The sequence below is a fragment of the Parasteatoda tepidariorum genome, chromosome 3 (assembly GCF_982258835.1).
Source record: "Parasteatoda tepidariorum strain Cologne lab strain chromosome 3, Ptep-v5.0, whole genome shotgun sequence".
Lineage (NCBI taxonomy): Eukaryota > Metazoa > Arthropoda > Arachnida > Araneae > Theridiidae > Parasteatoda > Parasteatoda tepidariorum.
Genome location: NC_141757.1, coordinates 79,283,403 through 79,296,761, shown reverse-complemented (window position 1 = coordinate 79,296,761; position 13,359 = coordinate 79,283,403). Strand labels below are relative to the sequence as shown.

The 13,359-nt window shown below is 25.5% G+C and overlaps 1 protein-coding gene across 1 annotated transcript; it reads left to right on the top strand.

Moving 5' to 3' along the window:
• The first annotated feature begins 31 nt into the window (after positions 1 to 31).
• On the top strand, positions 32 to 9,778 carry l(1)G0004 (RNA-binding protein pno1). The gene is made up of 8 exons (XM_043038990.3): positions 32 to 256; positions 1,027 to 1,181; positions 2,569 to 2,718; positions 2,820 to 2,903; positions 2,999 to 3,059; positions 5,558 to 5,675; positions 7,987 to 8,057; positions 9,679 to 9,778. Exons 2-8 carry the CDS (start codon positions 1,032 to 1,034, stop codon positions 9,744 to 9,746), a joined length of 702 nt encoding a protein of 233 aa, XP_042894924.2. The 5' UTR covers positions 32 to 256; positions 1,027 to 1,031; the 3' UTR covers positions 9,747 to 9,778.
• Positions 9,779 to 13,359: the final 3,581 nt, after the last annotated feature.

The following is a 13,359-nucleotide window of genomic DNA, read 5'->3' as shown; positions in this document are numbered from 1 at the left end:
CAATATAAATTGTCCATAGCTTTCCTGAAATGAAGTGAAGAAAATCAAATAAAATCAAAATATTTTCCTTTTCTGTGGACACTCTGGTTACAGTAGTTCATTATATTTTCGTGAGTCAAAATGTTATAAAAGCGGCCTGAAATCAAAATTTTAGAACTCCTTCTATAATCTAAGCGTAGTAGATACAATCATTGAATATTTTGATAATAATAATTCAATTGAAAAAAATTTTCAAAGCGCCAAGCATTTAAAACAAGTGAGTAGCTCTAAAAGCATGTGTTCATATATATATTTTTTTTTCTTCCTCTCATAATTTATTATTTCTGTCTTGGTTTAAATAATTATATTGATTTTACAAAAATATCTTGAGATGTTTTATCAAGTTAATATATAGGGGAAAAAAGATTTATTCATTATGTATTTTGGAAAATCTTAATCTATATTATATTCCCGAATGTAAATTTTTCTATCAACGTTCTTTTTTACCAGCAATATCTTATTATTCACATTCTATATCATTACTTAGACTGTAATTTAAAACAGCTTAAGAGAAACTATAATTGCAATAAATTAATCACTGTATTTCTTATTCATTTGTTAGTTCTTATAGTTACGAGTGAATATCAGAAACCTTTAATGACAGTTTTTTTCTTTGTTTATGACTATGTGGACTAGTAAATGAAGGGAAATATTTGTTAGAGAATATTAATTATACTTACTGTAAAGCTTTTATGTTTGAGAGCCTGATTACATCAACTGTGTCCATATTTAGAAGTTTTAGGAAAAATTTTGTAAATGTGGTTACCAGATTATTCTGCTGTCCAATGAGTGACCTACTTGATTTGCTGCTTTTTGTATTTTTATGAATTACAAATGAATATATCTGAAATATTAAAATTTAGGACTTTATTGACTCCTTCTAGAAAAATGATACTTTAGTTTTAATTTCTCTTTCATTTCCATTTACTAATATTGTCTTATTGAATCTAGTTTATTTTGATAATTTATCAACATTTTTCTTCATAGAAACCATGGAGGAATCAAACAAACATGAAAATTCTGATGTTGAATGGTCTGTGCCTAAGTCAAAGAAAAGGAAACAAACCGGTATGGATGTAGACATGCAATCAGATAGGAAAAGGCATAGACCTCATTTTCCACCTGCAAAAAACGTTGATTCGGTATGAAAATTGTTCTCTCTTTCAACAATCTTATTTTTAACTGATATTTAAATTTAAGTTTATCTAAAGCAACTGAAAAATTCTGATAATATTAATCTAAGTGCAGGAGTAGATATTAGTGAAATATAATATCATATCTGAAGGTTGCTAGAAGGATTATCAAAGTGACTAGACGATATTACTCTTCACATTTTCATTGATTCATTTATATGTCTCTATTAGATTTTTTTAAAGTTAATTTGAATGAAAGATAACAAAAACAAAATGTAATTGTTATACTTATGTAGAAATATGCTATTTTGTGAAAATAATACAGACTTAAACACAAAGGTTGAATTAAAAAAACTAAAACAACCTACCATTCTTTTACAATAATTGGTCTAGGGGGACTACTGATTGTTTCATATTAAGTTCAAGATAAATTTTAAGATTAATAATAAAAATAATTTAAATAGTAAAACAAGATAAATTTTTAAATTAATATAAGATGCAATTTCGAGGTTTGGAATAAATCAGTTACAATTAACCACTTAGTCCTTATGGTAGAATTCATTTTAAGCTTATAATTTACATTTAGATTTTTTTTTTCTTTTGTTAAAAGACGAACAATAACCTATTAGCATTGTTGCTTTTAAAATTAAAATTATTACTCACTAAAATGAGGTTTGAATTATTGTTACATTTAGCAAAGTTCTCCTTAGGAATAAGAAATGACAGGGTGCTTCCTCACAGAAAAGTACATTATGAGTTTTGAAAGAGGATTCACTCAATTTATCAAAATAATTCCACTCTTGAATGTTAAGATGATGCAAACATGTAATGCATTGAAATGTTATTTTTGAATCAGAAAACCCTATAAATTTCCATCATAATGATATATAATCATTATAATAGATCATTGAAAATATTTATTTGTATGAATGTTAGGGTACAGAAAGTTAAATAACTTTGCTTATCACCAAGTACTTGTACCAGATAGTGTTAAGCTCTCAAAACTGTAAGATGGAAACAGTATTTGCCATTGGCCTAATTCTTTTCTTTTATTAAAATCCTATCACTTCGATGTTTGAAAAGATTAAAAATACTTCTTCAGAATTAAAATTTTTATCCGTGTCTAAGTGAGTCTTTTGAAAACATTATTTCTAGATCACTGCTAAAGTTTCTAAAAAATGTCCATAATGCCAGATGAAATTTCACTATATATTTATTGTTACTCTTAAACCACTTGCTCTAGTTTCTTATATCTTTGATCTATCTTGGCATGATTTTATTTTAGGAATATTTAAAAAATTATCTTGGTAAAATATTTAGCACTATTAAAGAGAATATTTAGTTGCATGCTGTTTTTAAAAGTGTTGTCTTATTAATTCATTTGTTCATTTTTTAGACTGGAAAAGGAGAGATGAGAAAGATCCCTGTCCCTCCAAATAGGTATACACCTTTAAAAGAAAATTGGATGAAAATATTTACTACTGTTGTTGAGCATCTTCATCTTAGTATTAGATTCAACTTAAAAAGAAGAATGGTTGAAATACAAGTAAGTTTCTGTACAATTAAATAAATTGAAAATGAATAACACAAAATATAATAATAACTTGAATGTTTTTTTTTAAAAAATTTTAATCTATTCTTTTTCAGACGTGTAAAGAAACTAAAGATGTTAGTGCACTTCAGAAAGCAGCAGATTTTGTTCATGCCTTCACTTTAGGTTTTGATGTTGATGTAAGTTAAAATTGTAACTTATTTCTGTTTTTTTTTTTTAATGACCTTTAATCTTTACAAAGTTGTATTTAAACTTTTAATATTTATTTTCTTAGGATGCAATGTCTTTGGTGCGTTTAGATGAATTATTTTTAGAATCTTTCGATATTAAAGATGGTAAGTTAAAAAATTAAGTGTTATTTACAATGACGATGAAAATAAAAAACATTTCTCAATTAAATGAGAGCTGATATTTTGGTAGACATTGTTTTGATAGATGTATAATATAATATTTTTTTAAATGATCCTTTTGTGTGGTTTATATCCATAAAAGAGCAGGCTGCAAAATGTTAGCAATACACGTGATATGATTACAATTACATTATGAAATAAATTAAAAATGTTTAATTCTACCACTAGTTTAATGCCTATAATAATTTGATTATATTATTTGAATATAAATTGCATTTCTTTTTTCTTTATAATTGAAAAAATATATATTAGTACCGTAATTTTGCAGAGATACTCATAAAATTACTCACATTCGTAAAATTTGACTAAAGAGGAAAAGTTTTTTATTAGGAAGATCGCACCATCGTATATGCTGCACAAAATTTTACTACATGATTAGCGCATCTGTTTCAAATAGTGAATTATATACAAACATGATTGATTAAACGTTTAAAAATCATTGAAATAATTAATGTACGACAATTTAATATATTTGATCTTACTTAAAATAAGAAATAAGTTATCAAAATACAATAAATTGATGAAAATAATCTTACTAGGAGCAAAATTTTACCAAGTAAAACAATTGCAATCCCATCACGTTGCTTTAACGTAATTTGATTTGAAATACCTAAATGTTATTAAGTCAAATGATTAGACAGCTAAAAGTCCTTAAGTACAGTAATTCAAAAAAATATTAATAGTAATTAAATAAAATAAATCTTGTTTTGCGCAAAATGGTACGACACAAAACAATCCCGAACGCATCCCATTTCTATTTACTAACTTAAATTTCTAAAATTTTAACCTATCAAATGATAAACAGCTAAAAACCTTTAAACTATTTTTTAAAAAATAAAGAAATAATCTCATTTTGAGCAAAATTAAATCATAAATTTATCGGACATGCATTATTTCTTTTATAATTAGTTTAGAATATCTCAGTTATATTTTAAAAGATTAAATAGCTAAAAATTGTTAAAATGTAGAATAATTAAAGCAGTTCATGTGTTTCACTGTTATCCACGTTCTCAGCGTGTTTCATCAATTTACTTGAATATCTCTAAATTGCAAAATTGTTCTTTGGTAATTGTCGTAATATATCTGAGAGTAACCTTCAGCGTAAAATGGGGTTAAACTTGACCTCCAAGATAGGTCATTTAAGCATTTTATCCCACTCATCCGTATTAGAGAATGACTTGAATATATTTCTTTCACTTTTTTTTCTTTATGCCTGCAGCAGAAAGGGAGGATCATACTTCCATCAATCCTTGTAAGAGACTATTTATGGAGTGATTGCAGGAGAGAAATTTGTCAACGGCTTCTTTGTTTGAAAGTGGGAGCATCTGTTGTGTTCTTATTACATTCCTGCAAACTGTTTTTCACCTGCATTGTAAATTCTTTTAGCTATTGTTGATCGTAAATTATAAAAACATATCTCTGCAAAAGATAAAAAGATGAAGATTAATAATGAAATTTTGGAAAATCGATTAAAAAAACATTGGATAAGCCTCATTATTAGAAACATCGCACTTACCAAGGTTTAATGTTTTGACTCATAGACGTCGCACTGTATCTCCACGAAATTGCAGTACTTTTGCTTATACAGGATTATATACAGTTTTCAAGTTTTTTTTTAGATCTTTAAAATTTGTAAAGCTATGTTTTCAATATATATATTTGTAAATGTTGAATTGGTAAAGATATTAAAAATATCTAACCTTAAAATGTCTTACAAGTAATTAAACATTTTTCTGACATTTTATTATTTAATTTTATTTGTTGAACATAAATTTAAGAGGAAATCAAACGAATTTCATTTAAATTTACTACACAGCATTATTTTTATATGTATCCTATTAAATTTCTTTCCAAGTGATTGTATCGGTTAAAATACAAATAGCCCTTCATTTGTTTTGTTTAATCTATTTTTTTAAACATTTACCATTTCAGTAGTATTTATTTATACTATTATCATTGAAAACTAGATTAAAGCAATTCCATAATTTAGAAATGACTAAAATAATTTACATCTCATGAGGTTTCATATTTTTTTTATCGATTTATTGCTGATAGGAATCAAAAACATTTAGGCGATAAATAGAAACTATTATTTAATTTATTATACAAAGCTTAACATTTTGAATTAAAAATGTTTTATTTTGCAGTCATAACCTTCTGCCAAGCAAAAAGTGAACAAACACAAACAATCCTAGTCAGTACTTAATTTCTTCAAAAATTCATCAGAACATTATTTGTATGTAGATGATGTGGAGATTTCAACATTATTGTAAATTGATGTCGTGCGAATCTTTCTGCTAGGGGTTATATAAATCTGTGTTATATTTTAGTTTTGTAACATATATTGACAAATTTAATAAACCAAAGATAATATTTTTCTAGTGTAATTGTAAAGCTTTAACTGGTTTCATCTTATATTTTAGTTAAAACTTTACATGGTGACCATATATCTCGAGCTATTGGCAGACTTGTGGGTAAAGGTGGTAGAACAAAGTATACAATAGAAAATGCTACAAAAACAAGGATAGTAGTAGCTGATAGGTTTGTAACTATATTGCTAATTCCATATTTATTTCTTTGCATTCTCTTTGTTTTGTGTGAATTTTGCTTTTTATCCAATGCAATCTAGAGAAATTGATGACAGACTAATCAAATATGAGATAGGGTTTTAACTTGAGATAAAAAAGTACTTTTACGTTTAATAGTTTGCTATTATTTTGTAATCCATATTGAACTGATTGCTAAAATATGTCTTTTACTAAAAGAGGTGGAATTTTTTTAAACAGAATTATAGTTATTAAAAAAAATTTCTTAATTTTTTACTTACACCCTATACCATAAAATTTATTAATCTTAATGTAAATGTGTCATGTAATGGTTTCCATTATTGTGGCAATTTTATGCCAGGGAAGACAAATGAGTATTAATTTATTTACTCTAATGTTCGGCTGATATTGTTGATTCAATTGTTACATATATATTCAATTGTTAAGTTATTAGTAATTATTGTAAAATATTGAATCGTTGGTATATTTTGGTGTTACATAATCTAATCAGATATTGTGTTGGAATGGTAGTGATTTTGTATTGATATAAAGTCACAAATTAGCATTTTAATGCAATTTTTAGTCGACTAATATTTTAATTTTGTGTATTAACTAATGTTTTGAATTGCTGTCTAGATAATATTAGGACAAAATTAGGGAATTTTAGTACTGGCTTGTGACCAATTTTGGCATTTTAAACTGTGGCTACTTTTTCAGAGTTTGAATGCTTTAAACAATTAAATAAAGCTAAAATTAATAATGTAAGGAATTTCTTTCGAAGCATTTTTCAAAATATGTTATAATGTTCTTTTTTTTTTAAAAAAAATATTTAAGAAACAAGTGTGATACTATATTTATTTTAAACAAAAATAAATAATAAAATTCATGTGGGTGCAATTTTGATGAAAAAAGTTTTGAGTGGGTGGCGACTGGCAGGTAATTATTATTGTTGTAAACTACCATTAGAGTTAAAATCAATAGTATAAGGGATTTCTTTTGAAGCATTTCTCTAGATATTATGCAAAGTTTGGTTCTAAAAAGAAAGAAAAATTTGTAAAGCAAACATAAAATAATGTAATTTTCAGAAGAATTAAAAAATTATTTATAATAATTTCATATTTGTTTTTTTTAAAAAGTAATAAAATTCCCATGGGGTGAATTTCCAATGAAAAAAAAAGTGGCGAGCGGCAGTGATTGACTGGCAATATTTTAACCCCACTTGCTATATTCAGTCGCTTCATGGATGTTAATAACCATTAATTTTACCCTATAATGGATAAGAGGTACAAATAATTGTCCTCCAGAAATAGAGTTTTTTATTAGACTTTTCCTCCATTGTAAAATTTTATTAATCCTATATGTGATTCAGAATGAACCTTTCTGCTTATAATAAAAAAGTAATAATTCTAAGCTAATTTTTAAAAAAAATTTTAAAACCTTTTTATAAAAATTTTAAAAAAATGCAGTAAAATATCTAATACTTTATTCATTGTTTAAAACTTAAAAGGTCTTACTTGTAATGTACTGTAGTTTTACATATATAGTCACTAGTTTCTCATCCAGTGCTAATAAATGCAATTTAAAAATTGTTTGATACAATTTATTGTTAATTAATATGATATCAAAAAATTTCTATATTTATATATATACAACATTTATTTAGTAACTCAAAGGGTTGAAAAAATCAAGAGTTTTTATGATAAATCATTTTTTTGTATAGGTCTGGTTGTTTTGATCTGAAAAAGGCACAATCAAATTTATTTCCTATCATAATCTATCAATGTTAATTATTTTTCTAAAGCAAAAACCGAAGCATTTCTTGATAATAATAAAAAAAAATAATAATAATATATGAAATGCAGCAAGACTTCTATTATGGAGCTTTTACAATATTTTAGTTTTGCTTATAGAATTTCAGGATTTTAAATACTGTGTAAAAGTCAAATTTTATCAATATATGAAATAAATTTTTTGTAGTGTATGGACAATCCTTATTTTTCTTATCTGTTATAACTTAGTTTGTTTATTAAAAAATTAATGACTTTTAAATACTTATACAAAATTTGGCCATTGAGTGTCTCATTTTGTGTTAAAATATTATTACTGTAGGGGGAAAAAAATTGGAATTACTAACAAACATTTACTACAGTTAGGTAAAAAAAAATAATTTTTGACATGCACCTTTGATATTTATGCCTATATAAATTTCGTTGTGTTTATTTAATATATACACAGTGAATATGACTTTTATTGTTTAATATTATAGAAATTTTAATATCAAATATTGAATTTTTTTATTTTTATAGCAAAATTCACATCATGGGCTCTTACCAACATATTCGTGCAGCAAGAACTACTCTTTGCAATCTCATTTTAGGTATGGATAAGCATCTTATGTATACGAAATATTTTATTATTAGTAATTTAAAAAGAAGTTAACTGCTCTTTTCATTCAATGCATGCCAAAATATTGTTTTAGCTTGTGTTTGTAGAAAAATTTGATTGGGAAGTTGAAAAATTTAATTGGGAATATCATTTTTTTCCCACCTTATCAGGCAGCTTAATTTTTTAAATTTTTAAACGTACACCCTTACCCTAAATTTTGTAAAGTTAGTATGAACCGATTAGTATGTAATCGATTACGACATGCAAAGTTGTTTAAAAATTAGAACATTTATTAGTCACTTTTTGACACTATCACTTTTTTTTCAATAAACTTTTTCACACTTATTGCTACTGATGTCCAGGTGGTTTTTTGAATCTCGATATTATTAAGAAACCAGAAATTCAAATCGCACATATGAGCAATGTTTCGATCGTTTTTCGTCAGTTATTGCTGTTGGTTTTCACATGGTTTTTCAAAATCCCGATATTGTGATACGAAAAATTCAAATTGCACACTTGAATATTCATTATTCGACTTGATAATTCTATCCTTTTTTCAATCAATTTTCCAGCTGTTAATACAAATGATTTACGCATGCTTTTAATAGGATATTATTTGATACGACATGTGAATCTCGAAACATATGTTCATTCAACGTTTTTTACTAATCGAGCTTTTTTCAGCTTTTGCCGTGACTTTCAAAAAATTTTTTTTTTTTTTTTTTTTTTCCGTGTGATGACTTGCAGAGTGCAAAAAAGGAGGAATGTGTAACTTTTTGCTGTATATATTTTTTTATGTGTTGATAAAAAGATAATGTACTAAATTTTAAAAAAAAAATCTTTTCAAAATTTTATAAATGTTATTTTTGTGCATAAAAATGAGTCTTTTATTTATATTCTACGTACAAAAATAAAATAAAATTAAGTGTTTAAATAATACTACACATTGAGAAAAACAATTTCAGATAATTTCTTTTTCCAACAATCACATGTCTGCTTATAGAGCAGAGCATAATTATTTTAGTCCCCTTTTGATAGAAAAAGGATTTTACATCCATGTTAACCAACAGAGAATTGTGTGTCCAGAATTTCCCCATTTATTTCATAACTAATAATTAATTTTTGAATAATTTTTGTTTTGTTTAAACTTTGAAAAGATTTTAAAGATACTTTCAAACTTAAAATTCAAAATCTGTTAACTAAGATCGATAGAACACATTTCAATGAATAAAATGAAACAAAATTAATTAAAAAGTAGTTTTTAGTTACCTAAATAATAAGGAAATTCCGGTTATATAATTCTCCGTAGGTTAACATATAGGAAGTAAAATCCTTTTTCCACCTGAAAAGGGGGACCATTTATGGTTTTAGTTAATTTTTTTTAGTCTGAATAGTTATCCATAATATTAGATTTCAGAATATACCCATAAAAGATGCCAGGAAATGTTTATTGTAATGTAAATCTCAACAAACAAAAAAAGTTATAATTTATAAAAAAATATTAAAACTGCATTAATTTTTCAACTATTATGCTTATCTTTGCCATTGATATCATTAATTTATTTATGAAATAAATCTTTAAAAATGCTTTTGATACATATTTGTGTTTTTAGGGTGTGCTCCTTCAAAAGTACATGGTACAATGAGACAAGTTGCCAATCGTTTATCAGAATCCCTGTAGTTTTGTAAATAAATATTTATTCGAAGTTGCAATTTGTTATTATTTCTTTATTATTATTATTTAATTTTAAACAATTTTAAGGTTATGTTAAAGAATCACACTGCAATAATTTTGTTATAATACTGTGTAAATTCCTCAACACCAAATTGTTCTAATAATACCTTTTTGAAAACAAAGTGAAAAGTTTAATCAGTTTTCATCTTAAGTGAAAAGTGAATTTATACTTTCCTTCTCTTTTTGTTATTAATAAACAATGTGGTGCTTCATTCAAAATTCAAATATTAGTAGTTGACAAATCATGAAACCACATTTAGTTGGTATGTTCCCTAAGATTGTATTTTAGCATTTTTTAAGAGTTTAATTTTTTTTTATTGTAGTTTTAGTTTCCCAAAAGAAATGTTTAAAATATTGTTAAAAGAATTATAATTAAATGAAGAATACTGACGGCACAATTAAATCAATTAATCAACAGTTAAATAATTAAACGATAAACTTTTCAAAAGTTGAAATAATTTGGAACGGGTCTAAAAAGCTCAAACAGGAAGAGTTCCAATTTTCCATTTATGTTTTATCTTTATTTTTAGGTTTATATTTTATCTACTCTCATACTTAAAAGGCACCTAAGTTTTAGCAAAGAACTTTTTTAAAAATATAATTATGAAATTTTTTTTTTTAAATTTCGAAGTTTTTTTTCTTTTTTGTATGAAACTAATGAGAATTTCAATCTAAATAACTCATTTAATTTTCATTCGCATCTGTATGCAATAAAGGTCATTTGTAGTATTTTGTGAATTAAATTTTATATTTAATCAACTAGAGTTCTACGATATTCATGCTTTTTTTATCATTTTTTTTCTACATTTGAAATTGAATAAAACTTCAGATTAAGTTGTGTATGATTGCGTAAAACTTCAAAATTAGTTTTAATTTCAATTCCTGAATAAAAATAAACTTGTCTTGCTGTTGTTTGATCTAGTTTTCTTCTGAAAAAATCAAACTATGTTTAGTGCAACGTTTTTTTTTTCTCGCACTAAATAATGCACGAATGGAAGTACCCACTTGATACTAACAAATTGAAATAATCGTCATTAAATCTTTCTTTTTTTTTAATATTTAAAAATGAGCTGTTTTGAATGGACAAACATAATAAAAAAAACAGGACCAATTATAAACAACAATACAAACTAATAACCACTGAAAATAAATTTATGACTAATTGATAAAATAAAATTCATGCTTTTTTCCCCTATATGTTTGGACAAGATTCTTCTAGCTCTGGTGCAAGTAAATTAGTTAATATTAGAACTCTCATGTTATGAATGGCAGTAAAAATATTTCTTTAAAGCATTTCCATAGTGCTGCATTCATTATAATATTGGTGTAAAAAAAATTTAATACAAATTCGTTCAATGTGATTAAAAATATATTTTTTTAACTAATGATCCATGTCACGAAAATTAAGTTAAAAAAAAAAGGATGACTGCCAAATGCATTTATCATGCTGAAATATGCATAACATTTAAAAACTAAATTATTATCTTGTTTAATCCTTTTTTTTTTTCAGTGAATAAAAATCATTAATAGAATCCGTTATCTCTTATGCCACAACCTTGCATTGAGTGCAGAATATAATCTATTTTTAGAAATTCTCTCAAAATCTGCTTAACATATTAGCATAGAATTCGAAGCTAAATGTTTGATTTTATTCAGATTCGTTATTATTTCTCTCATTTTCTTTTCTGCCAACTCATTTGAATGTGTATAAGGCAAAGAAAAAGAGCTTTGGCAATAAATTAAGGCAATTAATAGGATTCCTTGGTGGAAACTATTTTAACATTTACATAACTCACATTTTTGATTTCTTGATGGATGGAAGTGTGCTGAAAGACTTGGCCCTGCAGCTGTACCCTTCGGGCCATTTTCAAAATGTATAATTTTACCAAATGCTTATGTAAAATAAAAATGAATTGTTATTTTGATAGAGCTCTATATTTGCAAAAATTAAAGCTTTTATTTATCATATTTGATTCATAAAATTATAAACAATTTGATTTTTAACAAATAATTGCTTATTTTCACTATAATTGGACAAATGAATAATAATTTCCTACAATGATTTATATTTCTTTAAGCAGTGTTTTTCAGGAATAAACAATTCTTTATTTACTAGTGATAATCATCTTCAGGAAAAATATATTCTCTTCCAACATTTTCAAAATTATCTCATCATAGCAGTGTTAAACCTTTTAATATGCCAAATCAAATATGAAGATTTAAATATGATTTTAAAACTGCTTGTATTGCCATAGAACCACTCAACAGACTATTTTAATCCTTTCTCTGTGTAATTCGTACATAGGATTATTTTAATATACTAATTTTGATATTTTTTATATAAAAAGCTGTCATTTTTATTACTTTCAAAAACTTGTGTTAGAGTAATCATTTTCAAAAATTTTCTCTGTGTTTCTAAAATGTTTACTGTATGCAACCGTCTTATTGTATTTTTACAAAATACCCTCTCTCAAAAAGACTAAAATAAAAGTTGTGGACTTTTTTTTAATAATAAAATTGTAAAATACTCTTGAAATTCAGTAGAAAGATATCATAGCAGTCTGCTTTTTTAAACAATACTTAAAAAACAAATCGTATTTCTCTTTGTTAAAACTAATGTCCTTTTTTGTCCTAAGTCCTCATCACCCCCTAACATAAGTATCAATCGGTGCTGATTGCGCAAAAAAATAACTTTTTATCCTCCTCAAAACCTTTAAGTCAGTTGGAATTGAGAATAAGATGCGGTTTGCCACAGTTAACAACATTCATCACTTTATAAATAAACGAAATTTGGGTATCTTTTATCATATTAATCATTGTTTTATATATTATAGAATGTCAATAATAAATATTTACGTAATACCCTCGACTTCATCTCATTACTTTCTAGCTGAATAAAGCAAAGAACGGCAGTCTGCAGAAAAGGTTTTAGGAACTTACCTTTATATTAATATTAAGAAACAACAATATATTAGATTGAAAATTTTTTTAAAACACTGAAGGTTCTTAAGAAAATTTTTGTCATTGATATTTCTATTTTAACACACACAATCAGAATTTATAATATACTAAAAGAATTTTAATAAAAAATAATTACAGAATCAAGAGAAAGAAAAATGTGTCGGATAGTTACAGATTAAAAAGAAATATAACTTACTAGGAATTGACCATTGTGTTTGGTACACAATCCTATCTTGGCATTGATAAATTTAAATCTTAGCACCGGTGTAAAACCAGTTTATGAACTCTTCGTTGCTTAGCAGTAGACATGTGATGAAACTTTCTGGGGAATGTTTCTTTTCTAAAAAGTTTAAGTTATTTTTTGTTAGGTATATAATATTTAATATACAGTTAACTTTTCTACTAAAAACTTTCAAGGAAGCATTCAAAATTGTTTCTCACATGTCACGGGACTGGGCTTAGGACGAATACTAAACTCATGAACAGTAGCTAATTTTGGAAAAGTTACGGTTTGTTAACGGAGCTTTTATCTTACAAATTGGTCCTTAGCAATATTTTTAATTTTAAAAATATACCTTCGTTATAAATCTTAAGAAAA